This window comes from Meles meles, chromosome 1 (assembly GCF_922984935.1).
Source record: "Meles meles chromosome 1, mMelMel3.1 paternal haplotype, whole genome shotgun sequence".
Lineage (NCBI taxonomy): Eukaryota > Metazoa > Chordata > Mammalia > Carnivora > Mustelidae > Meles > Meles meles.
The window spans coordinates 122,124,393-122,145,829 of record NC_060066.1 but is presented as its reverse complement, the minus strand read 5'-3'; the positions used below and the strand labels follow the sequence as shown (position 1 = coordinate 122,145,829).

The 21,437-nt window shown below is 50.2% G+C and overlaps 2 protein-coding genes across 6 annotated transcripts in view; both read right to left on the bottom strand.

Annotated features, from left to right (window-relative positions):
• Positions 1 to 226: 226 nt before the first annotated feature.
• On the bottom strand, positions 227 to 18,995 carry MYBPHL (myosin binding protein H like). 4 transcript variants are annotated; one of them, XM_046015199.1, is made up of 11 exons: positions 18,873 to 18,995; positions 14,207 to 14,381; positions 13,654 to 13,839; positions 5,631 to 5,854; positions 4,881 to 5,076; positions 4,510 to 4,649; positions 4,208 to 4,367; positions 3,970 to 4,106; positions 2,553 to 2,739; positions 1,671 to 1,716; positions 227 to 308 (listed from the first exon to the last, which is right to left on the bottom strand). In XM_046015199.1, the coding sequence occupies exons 3-10, from the start codon at positions 13,796 to 13,798 to the stop codon at positions 1,706 to 1,708; spliced, it is 1,200 nt and encodes a 399-aa protein (XP_045871155.1). In that variant the 5' UTR covers positions 13,799 to 13,839; positions 14,207 to 14,381; positions 18,873 to 18,995; the 3' UTR covers positions 227 to 308; positions 1,671 to 1,705. The 4 variants fall into 4 exon arrangements, with proteins under 4 accessions (XP_045871155.1, XP_045871164.1, XP_045871146.1 ...); XM_046015208.1 differs by lacking the exon at positions 227 to 308 and having other exon boundaries at positions 962 to 1,716; positions 5,631 to 5,719; XM_046015190.1 differs by lacking the exon at positions 227 to 308 and having other exon boundaries at positions 1,518 to 1,716.
• The window catches only part of SORT1 (sortilin 1), a 66,050-nt gene continuing 61,068 nt past the window's right edge, over positions 16,456 to 21,437 (bottom strand). For both annotated transcript variants that reach the window (XM_046015165.1, XM_046015176.1), the window contains exon 20: positions 16,456 to 21,080. In XM_046015165.1, the coding sequence (XP_045871121.1) occupies positions 21,066 to 21,080 (15 nt within the window). In that variant the 3' untranslated portion in view covers positions 16,456 to 21,065. The remainder of the gene's footprint in view (positions 21,081 to 21,437) is intronic.

The following is a 21,437-nucleotide window of genomic DNA, read 5'->3' as shown; positions in this document are numbered from 1 at the left end:
CATCTCTTTTAGCACCAGGCACTGGATAGAGTTGAATTCAGCTCTGGCATAGACTCTAGACAAAAGGACAGTGTTAGAAACCTCTGCGGAAGAGAATGTGGGTATGGGGAGAAAGAGGAGTGTGAGGGTCTGCAGATTCCATACAGTCTGGCTAAACGATTCCAGTGTTCTAAATGTTTTTCCCATAGAGAGTGGCTCAAACGGATGGACACTGAGGCACTGAGGATCCACACATTTATTTAGATTAGTCCAAAGCAGACGCTGTGCTGGAGCTCCTTGAGAACACAGTCTCACCGCAGTCGGGCTTCCTGGAGGCACAGAAAAGAAAGGGTATGTTGTGGCTGTAACAGCAAACACCCAGCGTCCATCCAGGATGCTGAGGCAATCCTCTCCCTGGTCCCTGGGTCCTGTGCTGTCACTTCTTTACTTACTCTGCTGTGTTGCCTGTGCCGGCTGAGAGAGAGGTAACAGAGCAAGTCCCCCTGACAAGGCTAACCCCAACGTGACATTAACATTAGCCCAGAGAGGGGACTGAGGGGTGGCCAGAGAACTGTCTTTGCAAGCCAACCGGCAGAGAGAGTTCTCCTGAGAAGTCTGTGCTTTTAATGCATCCCTGAGGGTTTTTATTTGCTCTTTATTGATGATGGACTCAAATAATTGGCTTCTAGGTTGGTATTCTCTCTCAATTTTCATCAGCCCAGAACTGCAAGTCCAAGGAGACACTGGGAACCAGTTCTCCTTGATTCTCCCACGAGCTGCTTTTTCACCCCACTCATCAGTTCGTACATAGCATTTCTACTGTGCGTGATTCAGAACCTGAACACGCTATCCCATTTTATTTTATTTTTTTTTAAAGATTTTATTTATTTATTTGACAGACAGAGATCACAAGTAGGCAGAGAGGCAGGCAGAGAGAGAGAGAGAGAGAGGAGGAAGCAGGCTCCCTGCAGAGCAGAGAGCCCGATGTGGGGCTCGATCCCAGGACCCTGGGATCATGACCTGAGCCAAAGGCAGAGGCTTTAACCCACTGAGCCACCCAGGCGCCCACTATCCCATTTTAAACGGTGATCTGAGTTGCCCTTTGCCAGTGATGTGCTGCTTGGGACCACATACCCACATGTTCAATTATTACTGGCATGATGATAATGGTGGCTTCTTCTCTCAGAAGGGAGGGAATCCATAAACTTCAAAGCAAAAGATAAGCAAACTAATCTGTTTCTCACCATGCTCATGATTCTGAGGTAGAAACAATGGCTAGAAGCAGCTTCCTGTCTCTTTTTCCATGCTGCTGCTACTTGCTGGTGGTGACCATCCATCCTCCACTCCTGATCGTTCCCTTGATGCCTTTTCGTATAGTGCCTGCCCGCCTCCCTCCCACAGAACCCGCTTACAGTTAGGTAGATGCTGTCATCCCTTTCCAGAGGTCCCTTGGGTTTAATACCTGTCATCAACTTGAGTAGAGATAGAGGATGTGACACAAGCAGTACCATCTATACTATATTCCTTTCACGGAGATGATAGCCGTGGCTTACCAGAGAAAGTGGTTAAGAGGAAAGTAGTCACCATTGGCTGCATGGTTGAGAGACTCGGGAATATATGTCTGTCTCAGACTCAACACTAGTCATAAACATGACCTACTCCTTTCAGAACCCCAGTTCCTCTTTCCTTACCTTTGTCAGAGTTGCCCTAATCCTCTTGGGGAGCCTCAATGAGGAGCTGCAAGAATTCAGACATTTCTCAGAGTTAACATCTCAGAAATCTCTGGGAAATCTTCTTGTGGAGCACTGGGAAGGAATAGGTCTCTCCAGAGTCCATGGTGCTAATTAGGAGTCTCCGCATGGGGAAAAATAGGGCGTGCAATGGCCCGTTCATTCCTGATTCATGCTATGCACACTTAGAGAGTGCCCACTGTATGTCAGAAACTGGGCTCAGCACTGGTGGGGGTGGGCGATGATGACAAAGCCAAGTCAGAATGTCCCTGTCCTCACAGTGCTCTTGGTTTAATGGAGAAAGAGATCAGTAAACAGGCACTTATATAACAATATGCTAAATGCGATGACGGAGATCTGAACAAGGGGACAGGAATGGGTGGATGAATGAATACTTTAAAAGAGGAAGAGAGGATATGCAATTCTCCCTTTTAACAAACCAGAGGGGCAAGTCCTAACAGATAGCTGCAGCTTTCCTGGACTCAGTCAAAGACTGTATAGTTTCAGAACAAACGATCTGAGTGAAGGCCAGGAGGCTTATGCTCTTTCCACCACAGTGCTGACTCCTCACTTAAGCAGTGCTGGAGATCTTGGGTAAACCCATCCCTGCCCTGTGCATCAGGTTTCTCCTTTGCAGGATGGAACTAGCTCTCCTGTATTACGGAATAATGTTGGAGAGAAATAAGATATTGGAGGATAAAAACGGCTCCTCACATCCATCCTATTGTTAACAGGGCCGAGAGCACCTGCAGGGGGAGCCAGCCAAGCCCTGCTCCCTGCAGGCTTGTAGCTCCACCCCACAATTTTCCAGCTGTGCGGAGAGGGGATGAGTTCTGCCCTTACCTTTCACGTCCACCCGACAGTCCACAGACGCCTCCCCCAAGGGGTTAACCGCCTTGCAGGTGTAGATGCCCCCGTCAAAGGGACCAGGCTTGCGGATTTCTAAAGAACAGATTCCCAGGTGACTGAGAGCTCTGTACTTGGGGTTGCCTTGGATATCCATTTTGTTCTTCAGCCAGACGATCTTTGGCTGGAAGATAAAGATGAGGGGCCAGCACTGGAGTGATGAGAACCAGTTGTTCTTTCTGTGCTCAATCCCTGGGACTCCTCACGTACAAGGTCTGGGGACACACCGGCCAGAGAAGTGGGAGGAGTAGGGTGCCTTAAGAAGGGGTGACACGGGGGGCGCCTGGGTGGCTCAGTGGATTGGGCCGCTGCCTTCGGCTCAGGTCATGATCTCAGGGTCCTGGGATCGAGCCCCACATCAGGCTCTCTGCTCCGTGGGGAGCCTGCTTCCTCCTCTCTCTCTGCCTACTTGTGATCTCTCTCTGTCAAATAAATAAATAAAATCTTTAAAAAAAAAAAAAAAAGAAGGGGTGACACGGGATCTAGAAGAAATAATGGTCTTCTGGAAAGCTCGCCATGCCTTACCTTTGGGGAGGGGCTCCCTTTCCAGTACCCTCAAAAGCCTCCAAAGCTCCTTCTGTTGGCTTAAAAAAGCACCTGAAACCTTGCCTTGTTCAAGTACTCCTGACTAGAAAAAAGGTGGGATCTCTGTCCCATCCTGCGCTAGCAGCCCCCTCATGGATCCTAAGTACTGGGCCTCAGATCTCCTCTTTTTGTATATACATTGTTGAATCATTCATATTCTGTTCCCACTGTTGACTTGGGACTCATTGTTGTCTCCTCTGGTTAGAAAGTAGTTTCTAGAGTATGCTTATTGACATTCTCTTTCTGAGACTATCTCCATGCAGCGTGGCCCAGGACTCCTTTGCGAAAGGTACTTAGGTTGTTAGTGCTGTTTTATGCAGTGTGGTATCCAGAAGGACAGTGACCAGATTGAACATAGACTTGCTCAGGGCTGTGGCCTCAACTCTAGACACCTGGCATACAGATGGCCCTGAACAGGTGAGGCATAATGGGTGATGAAGGAGAAACCAGGGGGACTCCATCGCCCTTGCCAGAGAGACAACTCGAACTCACGCCCTGCTACCAGCAGATCAGTAAGTGACATCTTCATATACAAGGGACAGACACAGGAAAGGAAATTGGAAAGCATCATCCACATCCATATTCACATCAGCCTGTCTTGGACTCTAAGTGCCCTGACTGTTCATAACCTGCCTGAGCCGCTGTGGAAGGGGCAGAGGATGGAGGTGGGGGGAACAACGATGTGGTTAGAACGCTCTTCCACACGGTGGAGATTAGGGCAGGAGCAGGGAGCGGTGTGGCCTGGCCCGCGGGCCGGACTCCCGCTCACCTTGGGAGAGGCGCGGACACAGCAGAAGAGCTGGGTGTCATAGCCGGTGACTGTGGTGCAGTCCGCCAAAGGCTGGGTGAACTTCGGGGCTTCAGAGAAATCTCGCTGCACAAACCCCTCGATCTTGTAGACAGTTGCTGAGGAGACCAAGAAGGGCCATGCTGTAGTGCCTGAGAGCCCCAGCCCTCTTCTACTCTTCATCCTCAACTCTCCCCGGCTCCCAGGCCCCGGGTCCTACCTGCTTTCTGGATGTGGGCAAGGTGAGCCGTGATGGGGGCTGTCTCACTGAGCCCACACTGGTTCTCAGCAAAGACTCGAAAGGCGTAGGAGTTGCCCACAATGAGGTTGGAGACTGTGAAGCTGGTGCGGTGATAACGCTCCAGCACCGTGAACCACAGCTTAGGGGTCCCAAGAAGATGCCGTGAATGAGACCCCTGTTTTGTGAACTCACTCCACCTCAGCCCACTGCACCGAGCTACCAGAGCCCCATTCCAGAATGCGCTATTCCTCTCTCCCCACTTTCTCCCAGCTGGGCCTCACCCCGGATTTTGTGTCAGCCTTCTGCAAGGTGTATCCCAGGAGTGCCGCGTTGCCTGTGTCTTGGGGAGGTGTCCACTCCAGAGTAGCATTGGAGCCCCAAACGTCCACCAACTTGATACTCTGAGGAGGGCCTGGCCTCTCTGAAAGGGCCAAGCATGGCAGAGGGCATGGTACCACTCACATATGCCTGGGAACCACTTGGGGAGTGCCTCTCCCCTTCTCTGCTCAGCCACACCTCCCCTCACCCACCACTGTGCCCCACCCTCGCTGTGAGGAGTCACCCCAGCTTCCCCAACTCTCTGTGATGGCTCCTCTTTAGCCTGGAGAGGGAGCCCCTGAGGACCACCTCTCTCCCACTCCCCGCACTGTACCGATCACCAGGATGTCAATGGTGGCAGTGGCCTCCAGCTCTCCCAGCTGCACACTGAGCTGGTAGCGACCTGAGTCAACACGTTGGGCTTCTCGGATGAAGAGGATGGAGTCCTGCTCCCCATTCCTCACACTCACACGGCTGGCATCCAAGGCACAGCCATCATGTGTCCAGGTGACTCGAGGTTTGGGTTTGCCCTAAGAAAAGGGAAAGGACTGTGAGGAACCCCAAGAGAGCTTATGACCCTCCCTGTTGTGATGGGGGGTGGTCAGAGCCACCCCAGGTCCCCATGGTGACTTGACTTGAACTGAAAATGCCTTGAGTTAGAAACTGGTGGGCTGTCCCAGGGGACTGGCATCTTTCATCAACAGCCTAAGGATCATGGGGGAACATTCGGCTTTGAGTTTCCCACCCTCTGGGTTTAGGTCGTCTGGGGCAGCTGAGACTAACTAGAGCTGCCTAACCACCCAAGAGCCCTCTAAACTGAGAGCTCCCAGAACTCTTGCTGACTAAAGGACATAGGGTAGCCTCAGTTCATCACTGGGGCATGCCCAACCCAAACCCTACATCAGGAGTGCAAATTGGAAGGGTCATTCTGCCTCAGACTTATGGTGACATGGCCCCCTTCATTCCAGGCCAGCATGACTGCCCCAGTGCCAGCAAGACTCTTAGTATCCGTTTCCAAATGAAAACCCTGGCCTGGTTCCAGCATGGACCCAACATGGACCCAGCATGGGGCCAGCATGATCACCTGGAATGGGATTAGTAGGTTCACAGTGTCTCCGACCTTCCGGATATAGGTCTGCCTCAGGGTCCGAGGTAGCCAGATCTTGGGGTGCTCTGAGTGATGGAAGGAAAGAGAAGAGTGGGTGGTGAGCCTCCTAGGGTGGGAGGAGCAGAGCTCGGAGGAAGTGGACACCATCCGGCTGTACCTCGTGGGCAGATGACCCAGGTGTTCAGCAAATCCAGCCTCTCCTAGGAAACAGGAGGATTGCTCCCATCATCTTGCTGGGATTTAGGCAAAAGTGATTGGCTGAAAGATCCCCTTGAGAGCATTCAAGTCTTGGCAGAAAGCACTGAAGTGTGAGCCTGATGCTTACTTCTTTTAATGGGTAACTCTCAAACTACTGACTTTTCATCAACCGAGATTCTTTTTTCTGTTTGCACACAGAATGGTCTAGAATGTGTAGTTTGTCTCTCGGCCCCTTTCCTATGTTTGTCCTTAACAGTACTTCTTTTATCAAAGCCACTTTCAATGTTAGTCTTGACGTCCAAGGGTCAGCCCTACCTCTCAGCTTGAGGAGAAAGCTTTCCACTCTGAGGGCAGAGTCACACTAGATCCACTAGGGCAGCACCGACATCACCGCTCAGGGAGCTGGCCCTGGGTCCCTTCGTCTGCACGCTGTCCCGCTTGGGCACTTGCCTAGTGCTCTTCCAGTTCATGGACCATTGCTTTGTATGAATAGGATCTGGGAAAGACTAGGCCCACTGCTCACTATTCCTTGATCTGCCAGGTGTGTTCCAGTGAGAAGAGGGATTAGCTCCTGTCCCTTGGCTTCCAGGATGGAGGCAGGAGATGCTCAGGAAAGGGCTGAGTGTAAGGTATGTAGGCCGACCAGCTGTGACCTCTCCCCTCACAGGAAGCCTCGGGCGGCCTTGGCTGAGAAAGTGCAAACATCCCACCTGGGTTCCCTTGGGAGCCTGGCTTACACGACACCATTTCCCAGCTTTCTAGGGCTCTGGTGTCCTCTCCAGGGGCACACATGGTCTCCTGCTGTTGTTGCCTTAAGTGGAATGTGATAGTGCCTCAGGTCTCACCAACTCCCCGGCCTCTCCCCACAATTCGTTCGAGCAGCTGTCAAAACTTCACCCCATTGACAACTGAGGCAAACTGCACAACGGTTTGACAGAGGATTCCAAACTTTCTGATAACACTTCCCTGCAAATACATTCCTGAGCTTTCTACCACAGCATATGTGTTTACTTATAAGTTGGACTGTTTAAATATGTACATGACGCAGTGCAAATTTCCGAGTGGTCAAATTCAAAATCAAGGAAAGAGAGTTTTCACTGTGTTCTTCCTACCCCTCAATGCGTAGCCCACTGTTTAGAGACCAGGAACTTCCCTCCCCTGGCCAGCCCCATGACCATCTTGAGATCACTTTTAGCCTTTGTAAATGAATATAAACGTGGTACTGAGCGCACGCCGTCCATCTCATTGATCTTTCCTCCCTTTTCACTGTGTGGCTTACGTTCCCCCCTGGGTGGTGCAGTCTTGGACTACATCTCACCCCTGGCCCTGGCAAAAGCAGGAACTGAATGACGCAGGGCCTCTGCGCTCTCTGTCCTGCCTGTGCTGCTGGGGCCGACCTAAGAACACCACAGCGACCGAGCCCCAGGCAGCAGAACGACACTGTTTCACTTGCCCTCTATTCGACTTTGGCGGTTTGGAAGGGGGTGGGGCATGAAAAACAGAAGAAGTGTTTGTGTGATGTGTTCCCCTCCTGTGGCCATCTTGGCGAGCAACCAAGTCGTTGAGAACAAGCGGATACGACTTAAGGGTTTTCTGAAAAAGGAGGGTGGAGATTGAAAAGGAGGGTCAAAACCTCAACTTGCTGGGCTTGGTTCCCCACTGTCGGGTGGGGAAATAGCCCCTCATGCTTGCTGGAGAGAAGCCGGCTCTGCTGTCTCCTGCTCGGCCTGCGTGACGCAGAAGGACCCAGACGAGCACCAGGAACAAGAAGACAGGAGAGAAAGGGCTCGGAGCGAGAAACACATTGGTGAAGTTAGGCTGCCTCCTCCTCTAGAATTGTGTGCCTGAAGGTCTCGTTCTCTGAGCTCGGGGTCTTTGCCCCCTTCTGGGGCCTCTGCTGTCCCTTGGGGCCTTCTGCTGTCCCCTCCGCTGTCCCCTGCGGCCACTACAGTTAGGGCCCTGCCCGTGACCTCGCCCTTAGGAAGAGGAGGCAAAGAAGAGAAGGCAGAGGGGACACCCTCCAGAGTTGGACAGGTTGGGGTGAGGAAAGGAACCCAGGTCGTCACGCCTGGAAGGCATGTTGTCTGAGCCCTGCTTGGAACTCAGGTGGGAAATGGGCTTTTCTATGGATAAGTGCAAGCTGAGTTATAGTTTTGTGCCCACTTTGTGCCTCTTGTGTTTCTTAGACAACTACCTTGGAAGATGTTCTCATTGTTTCACCTGAACTGAAGAGAATGATCAGAGAAATAGGTTTATGAGGAACATAAATTAAGAGGGTGACCTTAGAAGGAGAATGAGCAGAACAGCCCTGAGATGCAGAGGAGATACCAGCGGGGGCAGAGAGACGGAGGAGAAGGGGACCACTGGGATGGCAGTCTCTTCCTCCCTGGGGGGCTCCCCTGGTAATTCTTTGCTTCTAGGTGGGATTCCCTGAGGAGATGATGAACTGACAGGGAACAACTTACAGAATGTTGTGAGTCTGAGGATTAGTAGGTGAGGATTCTGCGCTCAGCAGGCTCCCAGACCCCAGCTGGGGGAAAGAGGGTGAGCTTGAGGCCAAAGCAGCTGACAGAGTGAGGGAGGTGGCAGGAGAGTACTTGGCAGCTGCAGGTGCCTGGGCAGTGGAACGCTCTCCCCAGCTCCAGCCTGGTCCTCTGGTGTGCCTGAGCAAGAAAGCAATCTGCCCCTTTGCTAAGAATGTTAATCGGAGGGCTCACTTGGGGCACCTTTTTTCACACATCTGTGGTCAAGAGAGGTGTTAATTGTACCGACCTTGGGGAAACGTGGCTTTTCCTTGACACCCAATGTCTTTCTGCTCTTCAGATGCCAGCACGGCTGTGAGCCAGAGACTAGAGCCCCGCGCCACAGCCGGGTCTTGTGAGACCAGGTTTGAGACAGCCACAGCATGGTTTTCTTCCATTCATAGAGTCTTGGGGAAAAGGCACTTTGAAAAGTGCTTTGAGAGACATTGACTTCTGAGCAGTCTTTCTCTCAGAATGCAAATTCTTTCTTGAAAACTAGTAGAGAAGGAGACTACGACTTAAAGTCCAAAGATCTTGACTCCTCTGGATTAGAAAATTCCTCTTAATTCTACCCTACCTCCATTCTGCTGAAGTTTATCCCTGTTTCCTTATTCTATGCTCACGGGAAATAGGTGTTCCTATTCTCTCAAAATTTCTCTTCGCACTGTTAAAGATTTTCCTCCAGCAATTTCTTTAGAGCTGAGAAGTGCACATTGATGTTATTATTTATGGTGTGGAGCGTGAAGGAATAAGACAGACACATTGAAAGGATGAAGGCTGTGTGTGCGTGCACCTATGAATGAGAGAGAGTGCCTGTGCAAGAGTGTGAGCAGGTGTGCAACAGTGTGGGCATGTACTCAGGTAAGTGTGCAAGAGTGTGAGCACGTGTGTGTGCGCGTGCATGTGTTTGCGTGAGTGAACAGCTACCCAGAAAGAAAAAATGCACAAGGCAAGCTGTGGCTTTGAAATAGGATGTGGCCTTTGCCTTATCAGAAACTTGTCTGGAGGGCACCTAGGTGGCTCAGTCGGGTAAACATCTGCCTTCAGGGTCCTGGGATCAAGTCCCACATTGGGCTCCCTACTCAGTGGAGAGCCTGCCTCTCCCTCTGCCCCTCTCCGTCAACCCCTCTCCCTCCTTGTGCTCTCTCTCTCGTTCTCACAAAAATAAATCCTAAAAAAGCTTTTTAAAAGAAGAAAAGAAACTTGTCTGGAGTAGTGTCATAGGAAAAGTGACCTCTGAAGCACCTTGTGAAGGACAAGAGTGTCAGCTCCTTGAAGACTGTGAAACTAAGGTCAGAAAAAACCAGAGGAACATAAAACAGTAACACTAGTCTGAGGAGTTTTGCGGCAGAGCCACAAGAGGGAAAAGGCCTGGGGCCTGAAATTATTGCATGCAGAACTATTTTTAATAGAAATAGAGAAACTTTTTAATAGAAATAAACATCTATTGTTTGGGGGGCTTTGGTTCTGAGGCCCATTTGTTACATCGACAGGCATTCCCTGACGAGCGCAGTCTCCACTGCTAGAGATCTGCTCTCTGGCACTAGATCCTGCAGCACCACTGAGACCTCTGACCCACACCTTCCCACCCCTGCACTCCCCATTACCCTCCGGTTACCACGCTCTTTCCCACCCAACTTACAGTCCGGTCCTTATACTCATTCCCTTGTGTACCCACTCAGCTCCCTTAATCCTCTGGTACTCCACTGCACTCTCCTCGCCATGGCCAACCCCAGTTAAATGCTTTCCAGACACTCAGTGCCCGTATCTGCACACTGGGGAAAAATACAAGAGAGGCTGACTGTGACCAACACTGACCACGAACTCCCAATAGCCCTCTTGCAATTCTTCCAGACTTCCCACTCAGCCTCCTCTTCTCTTGGGTGACTGCTGCATACCTTCCTCTTCTAAAAGTCCCATACCTTCTCCCTCATCCTCATCCTTAGTTGATGACCTTGCTAGTGTTTCAGGCCTTCCTATACCCTATGCTTAACTCAGCATTCAGAATAAGCCTTAAAACCTATACCTGATCATGTCAGATCTCACTTAAAATCCTGCCCAGGCTGCCCCATCAGTCTGTGTTGAGCCAGTCTTCACAACGGTATTGCTACCTCTCCGCCCCAAACCTATCAATCTCTCTTTCAAACTTCTACAGGCACCGTGGCCCCCATCCATAGGGCACACTCCTGCCTCAGGGCCTTTGCACTGACTATTTTCTCTACACGGAAAACATTTCCCTCAAATATCTGCATGCATTGTTCTCTCATCTCCTTTAAGTTGCTGCTCAAATAGCATCTTTTTAATGAGACCTTCACTGAATATCCTGTTTAAGATAGCAAACATGTTTCCCACCCCCAGCACTTTCTATCCTCCTCTGCTTCATTTTTCGGCCCTTTTCTGACATATTATATATCTTACTTGTTTATTTATTGTTAATCTCCTTACACTAGAATGGAACCTCCACAAGGGGCGTTATTTTTGCCTATTTTGTTCATTTCTATAGCAGTGCTTGGCACATAATAATCATAAAAGAAATATTTGTAGAAGGAAGAAAGAGAATAGGAAAGTAAGGAGGGAGGGAAGGAGAAAAGGAAGGAAGGTTGCTCTCAGGCATGGGCTCCAGTTTCGCAAGCCTGTAAGACACAGAACAATTCAGATTGAAAGGAGACGCAGTTATTCTGAAATCAGCAGCTGGGCCTTTCCTCTGGGTCTCAGAGCCTCCTCTTCTCCACAGCAGGGGAGAAACCTGTCCCCCACCTCCCACCTGGAGCTGCTGCCTCCAGGCCCCAGTGCCTCTGTGTAGTGCTGAAAGCAGACGGAAATTGTTTCCCAGTGCCGGCTGCCTACTTTTGCCTATTTAGCCACAGAGCAGGCTTTCTTGACTAAAAGCTCAGTGTTAGACTGTTGCAGGCTAATTTGATGTTGCAAATGAATTTCTGCTTCTGGTGCCTATTCTGTTTTCCACGCCTACTGCAGGGCCCCTCTGGATCCCGCAGTGCTCCCCATAAAGTAGAGGAGGTGTTAAAAGGAGAAAAAAAGGTCTTGGAGCTCACAGGAACTTAGGGACCATCTAGGCCAGGTCCATGGTACCCTGAAGGACCTTTGAATGGGCTTCAGGGATTCTGTGAGTTCCCCGAAATTTTTTGAGTTTTTTTTCCTGGAACAAGCTTCCACAGATGTCATTAGAATTTCCTAGGTGTCCATAGCCATCAAAAGGTTACCCTTCAATTTACAGATGAGAAAATGGAAGCCTAGAGAAAGGCACTCACTGACTTGCCTGGGGTCACAGTACAGAGCTGGGATTTGAGCTCATGTGTTCCCTAAGCAGACAACAGAATCAAACATACTCTGCAAACTATCACAAGCAGTGCCTACTACCTCTGACCTCTGGGAAGCTAATGAGTTGAGCTGCTGGCGCTGGTGGCCCTGAGGCCTGGGGCTCTTGAGGCTGCACTTGTTGGAGATGGCCAGGGGCTCTCAGGAGCCCACGGCCCACAGCATCTACTCACAGCAGAGGGAGGAGTGTGGGTGGGTTGAATGCCATCTGCCAGGGTCTTAGGAAGACCCGCCAAGTCTGGAGTCAGCAGTCCGAGCTATCACTCTCACTCTGTGGCTTGTTCCTTGGACCTTTTTAGGAAGAAACAACTGGTTTTCTGTCTCAAGACTATCCCAGCCTCGGGGCGCCTGGGTGGCTCAGTGGGTTAAACCACTGCCTTCAGCTCAGGTCGTGATCCTGGAGTCCTGGGATCGAGCCCCACATCGGGCTCCCAGCTCTGCAGGGAGTCTGCTTCTCCCTCTGACCTTCTCCCCTCTCATGCTTTCTCTCTCTCAAGTAAATAAATAAAATCTTAAAAAAAAAAAAAAAAAAAAGACTATCCCAGCCTTAGTGTACTCACAGTAACTTCTGCTCCCTCAAACTCCTTTTCCATGGAGCAAACTCAGCCAGCTCTCTGCCTGTGACATCTAAACAGCTCCCGAAAACCCAGCGTCTCCCATAAGGATGACAGGGAGTAGCCAACTTCCCCTAGTCAACCCCATTTGCAGGTAGAACTCTTAGTCTTCACTCCTGACTTGGAAGTACCTTATTATCTATTCACATCTTAGCTTGCCTCTTTTGAGGCACTTCGGATCATCTCCACAATCCTTTCAGCCGCCCTACTAGGTAGATGTTGTTAATGACCATTTTACAGAGAGGAAATTGAAACTGAGCAATTGGTTGGCTTGTCCAAGGGCACAGAACTGCCGGAGGTGGCACTAGGCAGAGTCTAGATCACATCATCTTCTCCTATTTCCCTCCACCCTGGGGTTCCATGAGCTTCTTGTTTGCAGTCTTCCCATCCCCTGCACTCAAGATGTCAAGAGGCTCAAAGCAGGGACTTAGTGCAGGTAACTGTCTTAAATGTGTAAGGTGCCCATGGTCCCTCCTGCTGGTTAATGCACAGAAGGAAAAATCCTGGCTCCTGCCTTCCATGTCTGGCCAGCTGAGCCAGGCCCAGTGGGCGACACCCCAAGTGAACATCACAGAGCTCACAGAGCTGTGAGCTGCAGAGGCCTCAGCCAGGGACAGCTGGGGAGTGGGCGGTGGGGCCGCTGGCAGGGACACCCGGGACTAGAAGGGCCACCCACCACCTTCTGGCTCAAAAGTGCCTCTGCTTAGAGGCTCACAGAGAACACTGTGGAAGGGAGGCCAATACTTCTCCTGGACGGGCTCTTCTTCCATGGAGCTCAGACCCCAAGAGGCTGGGGATTTCCCTGGGAGCCAGCTGAAGCATTAGTGTAGCTCCTGGACCCACAGCACTGCCCGAGCGACAGGCAGAGCGTCCCACTATTTGTTCACCACCCAGTCTCTCGGTTGCTAGAAACTTTTCATTGCCCCCTCCTAATCCAGATGGCCACCATCTCACCCTTCATTCCCTTCCTGGCTGGTATTAGTATATCAGGTCCTCAGTCTCTGGGACATTTTATTACAGGTACAAATATAAACAGATCATCTTTAGTCACTGTAAAGGGCTGTAAGAACCACTCACTGACTTCTCACCCAAAAAGCACAGACCCAGCAGACACACTTGAGCAGCAAATAAGAATCCACCAAGGAAAGGGGTGCTTTCCTTGGTGGAATGTGCTCCTCCGTCCTGGGTACCAGTCCCATGAAGCCGGTACCAGTCCCACGAAGCTGTTCACCTCTGCACAAAGCTAAGGAGGTGCAGCCGGGTGTTAGGGAGACGTCCCCAACTCCTACTGACCCAGCCGCCCCCACCCTTCCCAACCCCACGGGTCACCTTCTATATGGGGCAGGAGCTGGGGAATGGGGCTGCTGGACTCTTGTCGAGATGAAGCGGGGGGTCCTTCAGCATCAGCGGTGTGCGTTTCTTTCACCTTCAGTGTGGATCCCGAGGGCATCTCCAGAGCTGTGGCTGCCTCCATGCTGGGCCACCCCAAGGCTGGGCTCCAGCGGGAGATTTTCACTATTGGTGGTGAGGGAGGGGCTAAGCACCTGCTCTTCAGCCTGGCCTCCCAGGGTCCCAGCCACAGGCTTATGTAACTGGCCTGGCCTTCTCCCACCCAGCTACTCTCAGCAGAAAGGCTGAAGCGGGGACTGGGAAAGACAGGGAGATCAGACAGCAGCCCAGAATAGCCGCAGGAGGGCTGAAGTGACAGCCCTCGCACAGCACTGAGGAGGGCGGGGAGGGCTTGAGCTTCAAACAGCTCCCCTGACTGCACGCACAGATCGCACAAAGGGGGCCAGGCTTAGCAGGCTTAGCGGGTTCGCAGGCACACCTTTAAGGGCTCCTACTCTCTCAGCTCCACAGTCGGTGAGCTCTGAGTTCTTACCAACTCGCCCTTTATGGGGTCTGTCCCCATCTCTTCTGCCTAACCGCCTAGTGGTAGCAGGAGGAGGCCGAGTCCGTGCTCCGGAGCCAGACCAGCTGGCCTCACCTTTGGCTCCATCACCAGCTAGCTTGTGTGACTGGCCACATGTCACTGTCTCTCAGGTCTGCTTCCTCACCTGCAAAACGGAGAACATAAGGACCACAGGGTTGTGAGGATTACAAGAGGCAATCTGTGTAAAGTGCTTAGCAGAATGTGGCTGACTAAGTGCTCCATAAATGTGAGCTATTTTTAGGTGAGGCCGGCATGTGGCCCTCTGAGAGCTCCCTTGCCTCGGAGATAAAGCACCAGCGGAGTGAGAGGCGGCCACGGTGGAGGGGAGCCAGGGCCGAGAGGCCGGAGGGTGTGGGTGTCACTTCTGGCTGTGCTACTCGCTCAGGATCTAGGTGACCCTGGGCAGATCACGAACTCTGAACCGCAGGACCTTGGGCTCTGAGACCAGAGATGCTGACACCATGACCATGTTGAAGAGAAAACAGTGAAAGTGGAAGGAAGTGGCCAGACCACTGTTAGTGACGCACCAAAGGTTCTGCGTGATGTCTAGGCTTACCAAGTCACCATTCCTCATGTCCTGTCCACCTCATCCAAACAGTTTCCTATCACACCCCTGCTTTACCAGCTCTATAAAGCAGCATCCCCTTGTGTGTGTGTGTGTGTACACATTACTCTTTAGAGCAGATTTAGGTTCCCAGTAAAGTTGAAAGTACAGAGTTCCCACATATCCCCCTCCTCCTTCCCACCAGCCTTTTCTTTTATGGAAAAAAAAAAGGTGTGGTTGAATGAATGGACTCTTTACACTCATTTTTCCCTATAACCCTCAATATGGAGGCAGAGTCGATAGTTTCCCAGGAGCCTTTGCTACTCTTTGTAGCTGGTATTGGGGCTGAGGGCCAGGACAGCCTGCAGATGCACTTCTGGCCCGGGAACCTATTCCTCAGGAGCTAGGATAGCGGAGGCGGAGCTACAGAGCTTGACCTCTGAGGCTGCTCCTGTTGCGTTGGGCCTAGTATGATGGCCTCTGGCCGATTTCTCCAGCCTGACCCCGCCAAAGCCCCTATAAATACAGAGTCCCCACACCAGGTGGTATGAAATTGGCCTAGACTTTCAGTCTGAGCCCTTTGTTGCAATAAAGGTGTAAGAGAATCAAGTTGAATATGTAGACTCCTAGGGTCTGTCCATTACAGTCTAATTTAATGGGTTTGGGTGGGGTCGAGGAATCTGCATTTGAAAAAGCAACCTAGGGGCGCCTGGGCGGCTCAGTGGGTTAAGCCTCTGCCTTCAGCTCAGGTCATGATCTCAGCGTCCTGGGATGAGCCCGGCATCTGGCTCCCTGCTCAGTGGGGAGCCTACTGCCCCCCACCTCTGCCTGCCTCTCTGTCTACTTGTGATCTCTCATTCTGTCAAATAAATAAATAAAATCTTAAAAAAGAAAAAAAGAAAAGAAAAAGCAACCTAGCGATTCTGGTGCGGTAAGACTTTGGACACTAGGTTAGCTAGACTTCCTGAAAATAAAACTACCATACGCCATCTCCTAGGGGAGGAACTCCTCCACCAGATAGCCGGCTCCTTCACAGGAAGGTCTTCTGCCTCATCATCTTCAGATCATGGTGTCAGAGTAAGTATCCACTGGAAATGTCACCCAGGATGGCAGGCTGAGAAGCAGTCTTCAAGGCTGGGCTAAAGTCTCAAGGGAGATGGATGGGAACTTCTCCTAAAAGAAATATTTGGGGAGCAAGGAAAGCTGCAACTCTTTGAAAGGTCCTTAAATGAAATGAATCAGGCAGGACTATGAGCAAGAGCAGCAAGAGAAATCTGAGAGAGGCCACTGGGAAGTACTGAACTTAAGCTTCCAGTATCGTCATTTGTCAACTCTGCCTGAACGAACAGCTAATGCGGGACAGTCGTTCTCTGCCGTCTATCCAGAAGGAAGTGGTTAGCAGTCGCACCCTCAGAGGGCATGTAAGGTAAGAATGGGAAAGCTGGTCCTACAAATACCCATGGGAGGTAGTTACGGGGCATAAAGGACAAGAAAAACTAAGTCCCCCCCCCCACAACTTACCTAGTACCTCTCACGCTACCAATGCAGGCCTGGCTCTTTACCTGGTTTATTCTCCGGTTGCTGGAGTTTGATTTCTGAAGCTAGAAAACTGGGAAATCACGGTAACACACTGTAGCTTAGTCATTTCCATAGGTCAGGTAACAAAGTCCAGTCTGTTTTATTTCTAACCCAAATATTGCAAATATACAGAAAATTACCAGTACAAAGTTAAACACATCCAGATTTATTTACACAATGCTAATAAAGAAATTTAACTTTGATTTCCATTTTGTGGAATTTTGCTATGGGGTCTGGCTTTGTTGGGTAACTGACATGGGTCACTGAAACTTGATTATCCCACCCCACATGCAATTTTCTGTCCCAAGGGAACAGAAGACTTGGGTTTTTAGCGCACATGCAGTAATGATGTTAATACTGCTTTACACTTTAGTAGGAAGGCAGCTGTCCCACAGCTGGGGGAGGGGGCAGAGAAGTTATAGGACAGGGAGGGATCACATGCTCAGAAAGGGAAGGAGACACGAGAGGGTTGAACAACAGGCACGTGGGGACCCTGAGCATTTCTGTGCATGAGGACAAGAAGGGTACGACCAAAACCCTCCTTCCCTAGACGTCCAAACACGGGAGGTGGGCAGGATCATCGGGGAACATTCAAGTCACCCGACCACAAACTGAGGGCATGCAGAGGATGAGAACTACATGAAAGATTTGGGACATGTCAATAAATCATTAACATGTACACTATACAGTTTATACATGTATATATGTACATATATATATAAAGGTACAGATTAGTTTATGTTATTCTATATAAACGAGGATGCTTAAGAATGTACTGGTGTGAAAAAAATGCATACAGCCAGTTGTTGAAGACAGTTTCAAATTAATGTTGTGACTCTTATTGTTATAATGCAACATAACCAAGGAACCAACATGCTCCTGCCATGTCGGTCGGCCTCCGCGAGGGCAAGGCCCGGCTCTGCTCAGGCAGGACGGTGCTCCCAGAGCCGCTGGGTACAAGGGCGGCAGATGAATCCGAACGTCTGGCCCCTGTTGAAGGCCAGTGCTGAAGGTCTGGCCCTCCCTAGTACTCCGTCATGCGGCACGTCTTACACTTTGGTTTTGTTCAAAGGACGTTTAAGTCCCTGTTTACCTCCCTGCTTGAGGCCAGGTAGTAGCAAAGTCGAAAAGCTGAAGCTCTGACTTTAGCAGTTCCAAGCATCCGGGCTTCAGATGGGGCAAGAAGGAAATACCAACAATAAGCAGGGAGAGCTCCACACCCCTGCGCTTGGAGGCAGGGTTCTTAGAGCCTCCTGAAGGGAAAGAGGACCTCTCTACTTGGAGGATTGGCCTAGAACAGAGAGAACTGACTGAAACTCCGGCCCCTGCCACCTGGGGTGGGTGTGGATGGCTCCATACTCCCCTCTGTATCCTGGTCCTGTGACCCAGGCCATGGGAGAACCAGCTGCAGTGTAGAGAGCCAGTGCAGGGGCTGGGGGCGGCCAGCCTGTTACTAATGTGTCATGGATGAAAGGCCAGCTTGGACATGGAGAGGCCCAGAGGCAAACCTAGGAATTAGAGAGGTACACACTGGAAAGCCTACTCAGAGGCAAATGGCAAACTCTAAATTTCAGTTATAGCTCATCTATGAATCTTCTGAGCCCAGCTTAGAACTGCCAGAACTCTCCAGACTTTTTTCTTCTCCTAAGTGGGGTCCCCATTCAAATACCAGCCCAGGTGCACGCACCCTTGGCCTCTAGAGTCACTAGAAACCCATAGCCCTCTTTGGGCCAAGGTGCCGATCACAGGTGAGGGATGGTGAGTTCTCCACCCGGACTTAAAAGCTCAGACCACTGTAGACAGTCTGATGTGTCCAACCTTTCTTACGGTGCTCAACCCTATCGCTGAAACCTCCAGAAATCATCTCTTCTGCTACCATCAAGCCTGAGATTTTATACAATGATAAGCTACACTTTACTTTCAATGATAATGCTCCTAACCTAACGTCAGTAGAACAAATTAGAAATCGTTCTCTCTTCGAAGCTATCACGGATAATAGGCTGTTACACTTGCTGGCTGAGGGCATACCTTTGTGAGTGAGTAGGCTGAGATGGGAAACTAACTAGCCAATGAAGGGGGTGAGCCAGGCTTGTTAGCAGTTCTCCAAACAACCGAGCTAGCCAGCCAGCCAGCCAGATGAGGATGAGAAAACAAGGAGAGGGAGAAGGTAGTTCATCAAGGGAGAACCCACACCTGCAACTAGATGAGGGGCAGTTTCTAAATACACATTCAAAATTACCACTAATTTTTGTTTTTCAGCCATGTAAAACAGGAGAATAAAATTTTCTGTCACAGTGGCAAAAAGGAGCGACACACTGCTCCCACAGAGATGCCACCCATCCCTCTCCTGAAGGATGGAGAGGTGACCATATGCAGGAACCCTGCCCACCCTGGGGATGCAGCCCCTGCACACATAAAAACGTTCAAAAGCTCTAAAGACAACCGACCGGCACAGCTTGCTATGCACACAGGGACACTGGACAATTTACTCACTTTTTGTACCTCAGCTCCGTCTCCTGAAAAAGACGACAAACCCCTGGCCTTCAAAGAGAAAGTCTCATCGAGAATGTTCTAAGTTTCCAATGACATAATGCCAAGTCAAAGTGCTCTGAAAATCGCCAAGTTCTACAGAAGTCCCAGATACCCTTAGAAGCCCAGAGCTCTAACCTTATTTGGTTAGGGAAGAAGATAAACTTTCCTACATCCTAAAATAAATCGGAGAATTACCACATACGCACACATCTGCCCAGGCGAGTATAACTGCAGGGAGAAGGTGTGCGGCAGGAGTGGGTCTTTTCTGGGCATCAGAATCACTTTGGGTAGGAGATGAGGGTGTCCAGGAGAAAGACTGACACATTATCATTTGTGAGATGCTCTATCTTTGGAATTTTTTTTAAATTTAAAAACTATGCAAAATCAATGAGCTTTTCCTAAAAGACCAGTGCTCTATGGCTCAAACAAATACGAATTCTCTTCACAAAAAATGCCCTAGCTTTATTTCCTAACTGAAGCTCCCTGACTCATTTAGTTCTGCTGCAGCTTCAAAGTCTCTAACCTTCTCCATCCACCCCCTCTCCCACTTTCCCTGCTGCTGTTAATCCATTCTGGGGAGGAGAGAACACAGCCATCTGCTCTCGCATTCTGACAAAAGTTGATTTGGCACGTCTACTTTTTCATGACTTTATCACCATAAAATGAACTAGCAGCAAAATGGCAGTTACCAAAGAAATGTCCCAACTGTAATTACTGGGAGAAACTGTGGCCAGCACAGTAGGGACACTAAGACCAAAAATGTACTATACTATATTCCTGGAGAGCAAATATTCAAGCTCTATTAAAACGAATTATTATAGCTTTCCATTACTGAGTGGCCACCCAAAACTCCACCTCACCACATTCTACTGTTAACTTGATCTGAAAAAATGTCCAGTGGAAAACTTCCTTAAATTTAAAATACGAACTTAACGCATCAGGTAAAACATCACCTACACTATACATGTGTTTTCGGTTGGTTCGGCCAGAAGTTTCATACCAACAAATTAGTTGGCAAAGCTGGAGGAAATAGGTGAGGAAGAGAGCCTGGTAATAAAATCTTGATTTTTAAAAAATAGTTTATAAATCTGAAAACATGTCTAATCCTGGCTCCATGTACAACAGCAGTCCAAGAGGAAGCAAGCAAGTAAGCAGCCATCCTAAGGACTCACCACCGTACCCACAGGTGGCAGAGGACATGGAGGACTGTGATGTCCAGTCTTCAGGGGCCACCCCAGGGACCCTCCCTCGGCTCCAGCGGAGACACCCCACAGCCTGGGCAGACATCTAGGGCAAGCCCTCACCCTGTCCTTGAGCAAGTTCACAGGCACAGACACGAAGCACGGCTGGAAAGATCTTGGAAGAAGCAAGAATTTGTCCTTTAATAGGTGCTAACCCTAGTCAATTCCCTGCTGCTCCCTTCTTCCTGCCCCAAGTTAAAAATATTGCCCTTTAAGTTTTCCTGATTTAGTGTCTTGGAAGCACATGGTTAAGTCAGTTGCCAAAGGGCAATTAACGAGGGTATTGCCTAATTAAATGGGGTGGGAGGAAGAGACACCACTGTGGTCCATGGTCCCCAAAAGAGCAAAGCAAACAAAGGCAGGGTGTGTGTAAGGAGCTGGTGTGCAGCACTCTCTGGGTGGGGCTGTCCCTGGCCGGGGAAAGGCCGCCAGGCCGTGCCAGTCATCGCAGCCCCTGAGTCTCTCTCAGCAGCTGCTCTGTGTTGCCGGCAGAGCCCAGGGACAACACCAAGTACTTGGTGTTGGCTGATGCTGGGGTTGGCAGGTGCCTGGGGGCAGGCGCCATGCAAAACATGCAAGAGGGGGGTTAGTGAAGCATTCCCTTCCAATACCATTTCCCTTACCAAACAGAAACAAAACCAAAAGAACCCATACTTTGCAAAAAGACAGAACTTGAAATAAAAAATTAAAGAATTTAGTCCCCCCCGCTTCTCAGAGCCAATCGTGAGAGTGTTTCGGGTCCCCACCCGCCCACATTTCTTTAGCGCAGGTCCTTTTGGCTTTGGTGGAAGCAGCTGAAACAGATCTGGGTCCCTCGCAATGGGAAATTTATTCCCCCCAAGTCGGAGCCACAGGGTGTGTGAGAGGTACTGCGGTTCCATCATCTGTGCTCGGTCCCAGCCGCTTTGAAGAGCTATTCCAGGAGGTCCTGAGAAGAGAAACAGAGACTATATTATTTGCACATTAAAAAATTTCTATTTTGAGGGGCACCTGGGTTGACTCAGTCATTAAGCGTCTCCCTTCGGTTCAGGTCATGATCCTAGGATTCTGGGATCGAGCCCCGGATCAGGCTCCCTGCTTGGCGGGAAGCCTGCTTCTCCCTCTCCCACTCCCCCTGCTTGAGTTCTCTCTCTTGCTGTGTCTCTCTCTGTCAAATAAATAAAATCTTAAAAAAAAAAATTCCTATTTTAAAAGTTCTGACCTAGTTTCTGGGCTGGCCAACTCTTACAGGCATTAAGTGGCTGCTGCTGGCTTACGCCCCCTCTGCCTCAGTCAGATCCTGATT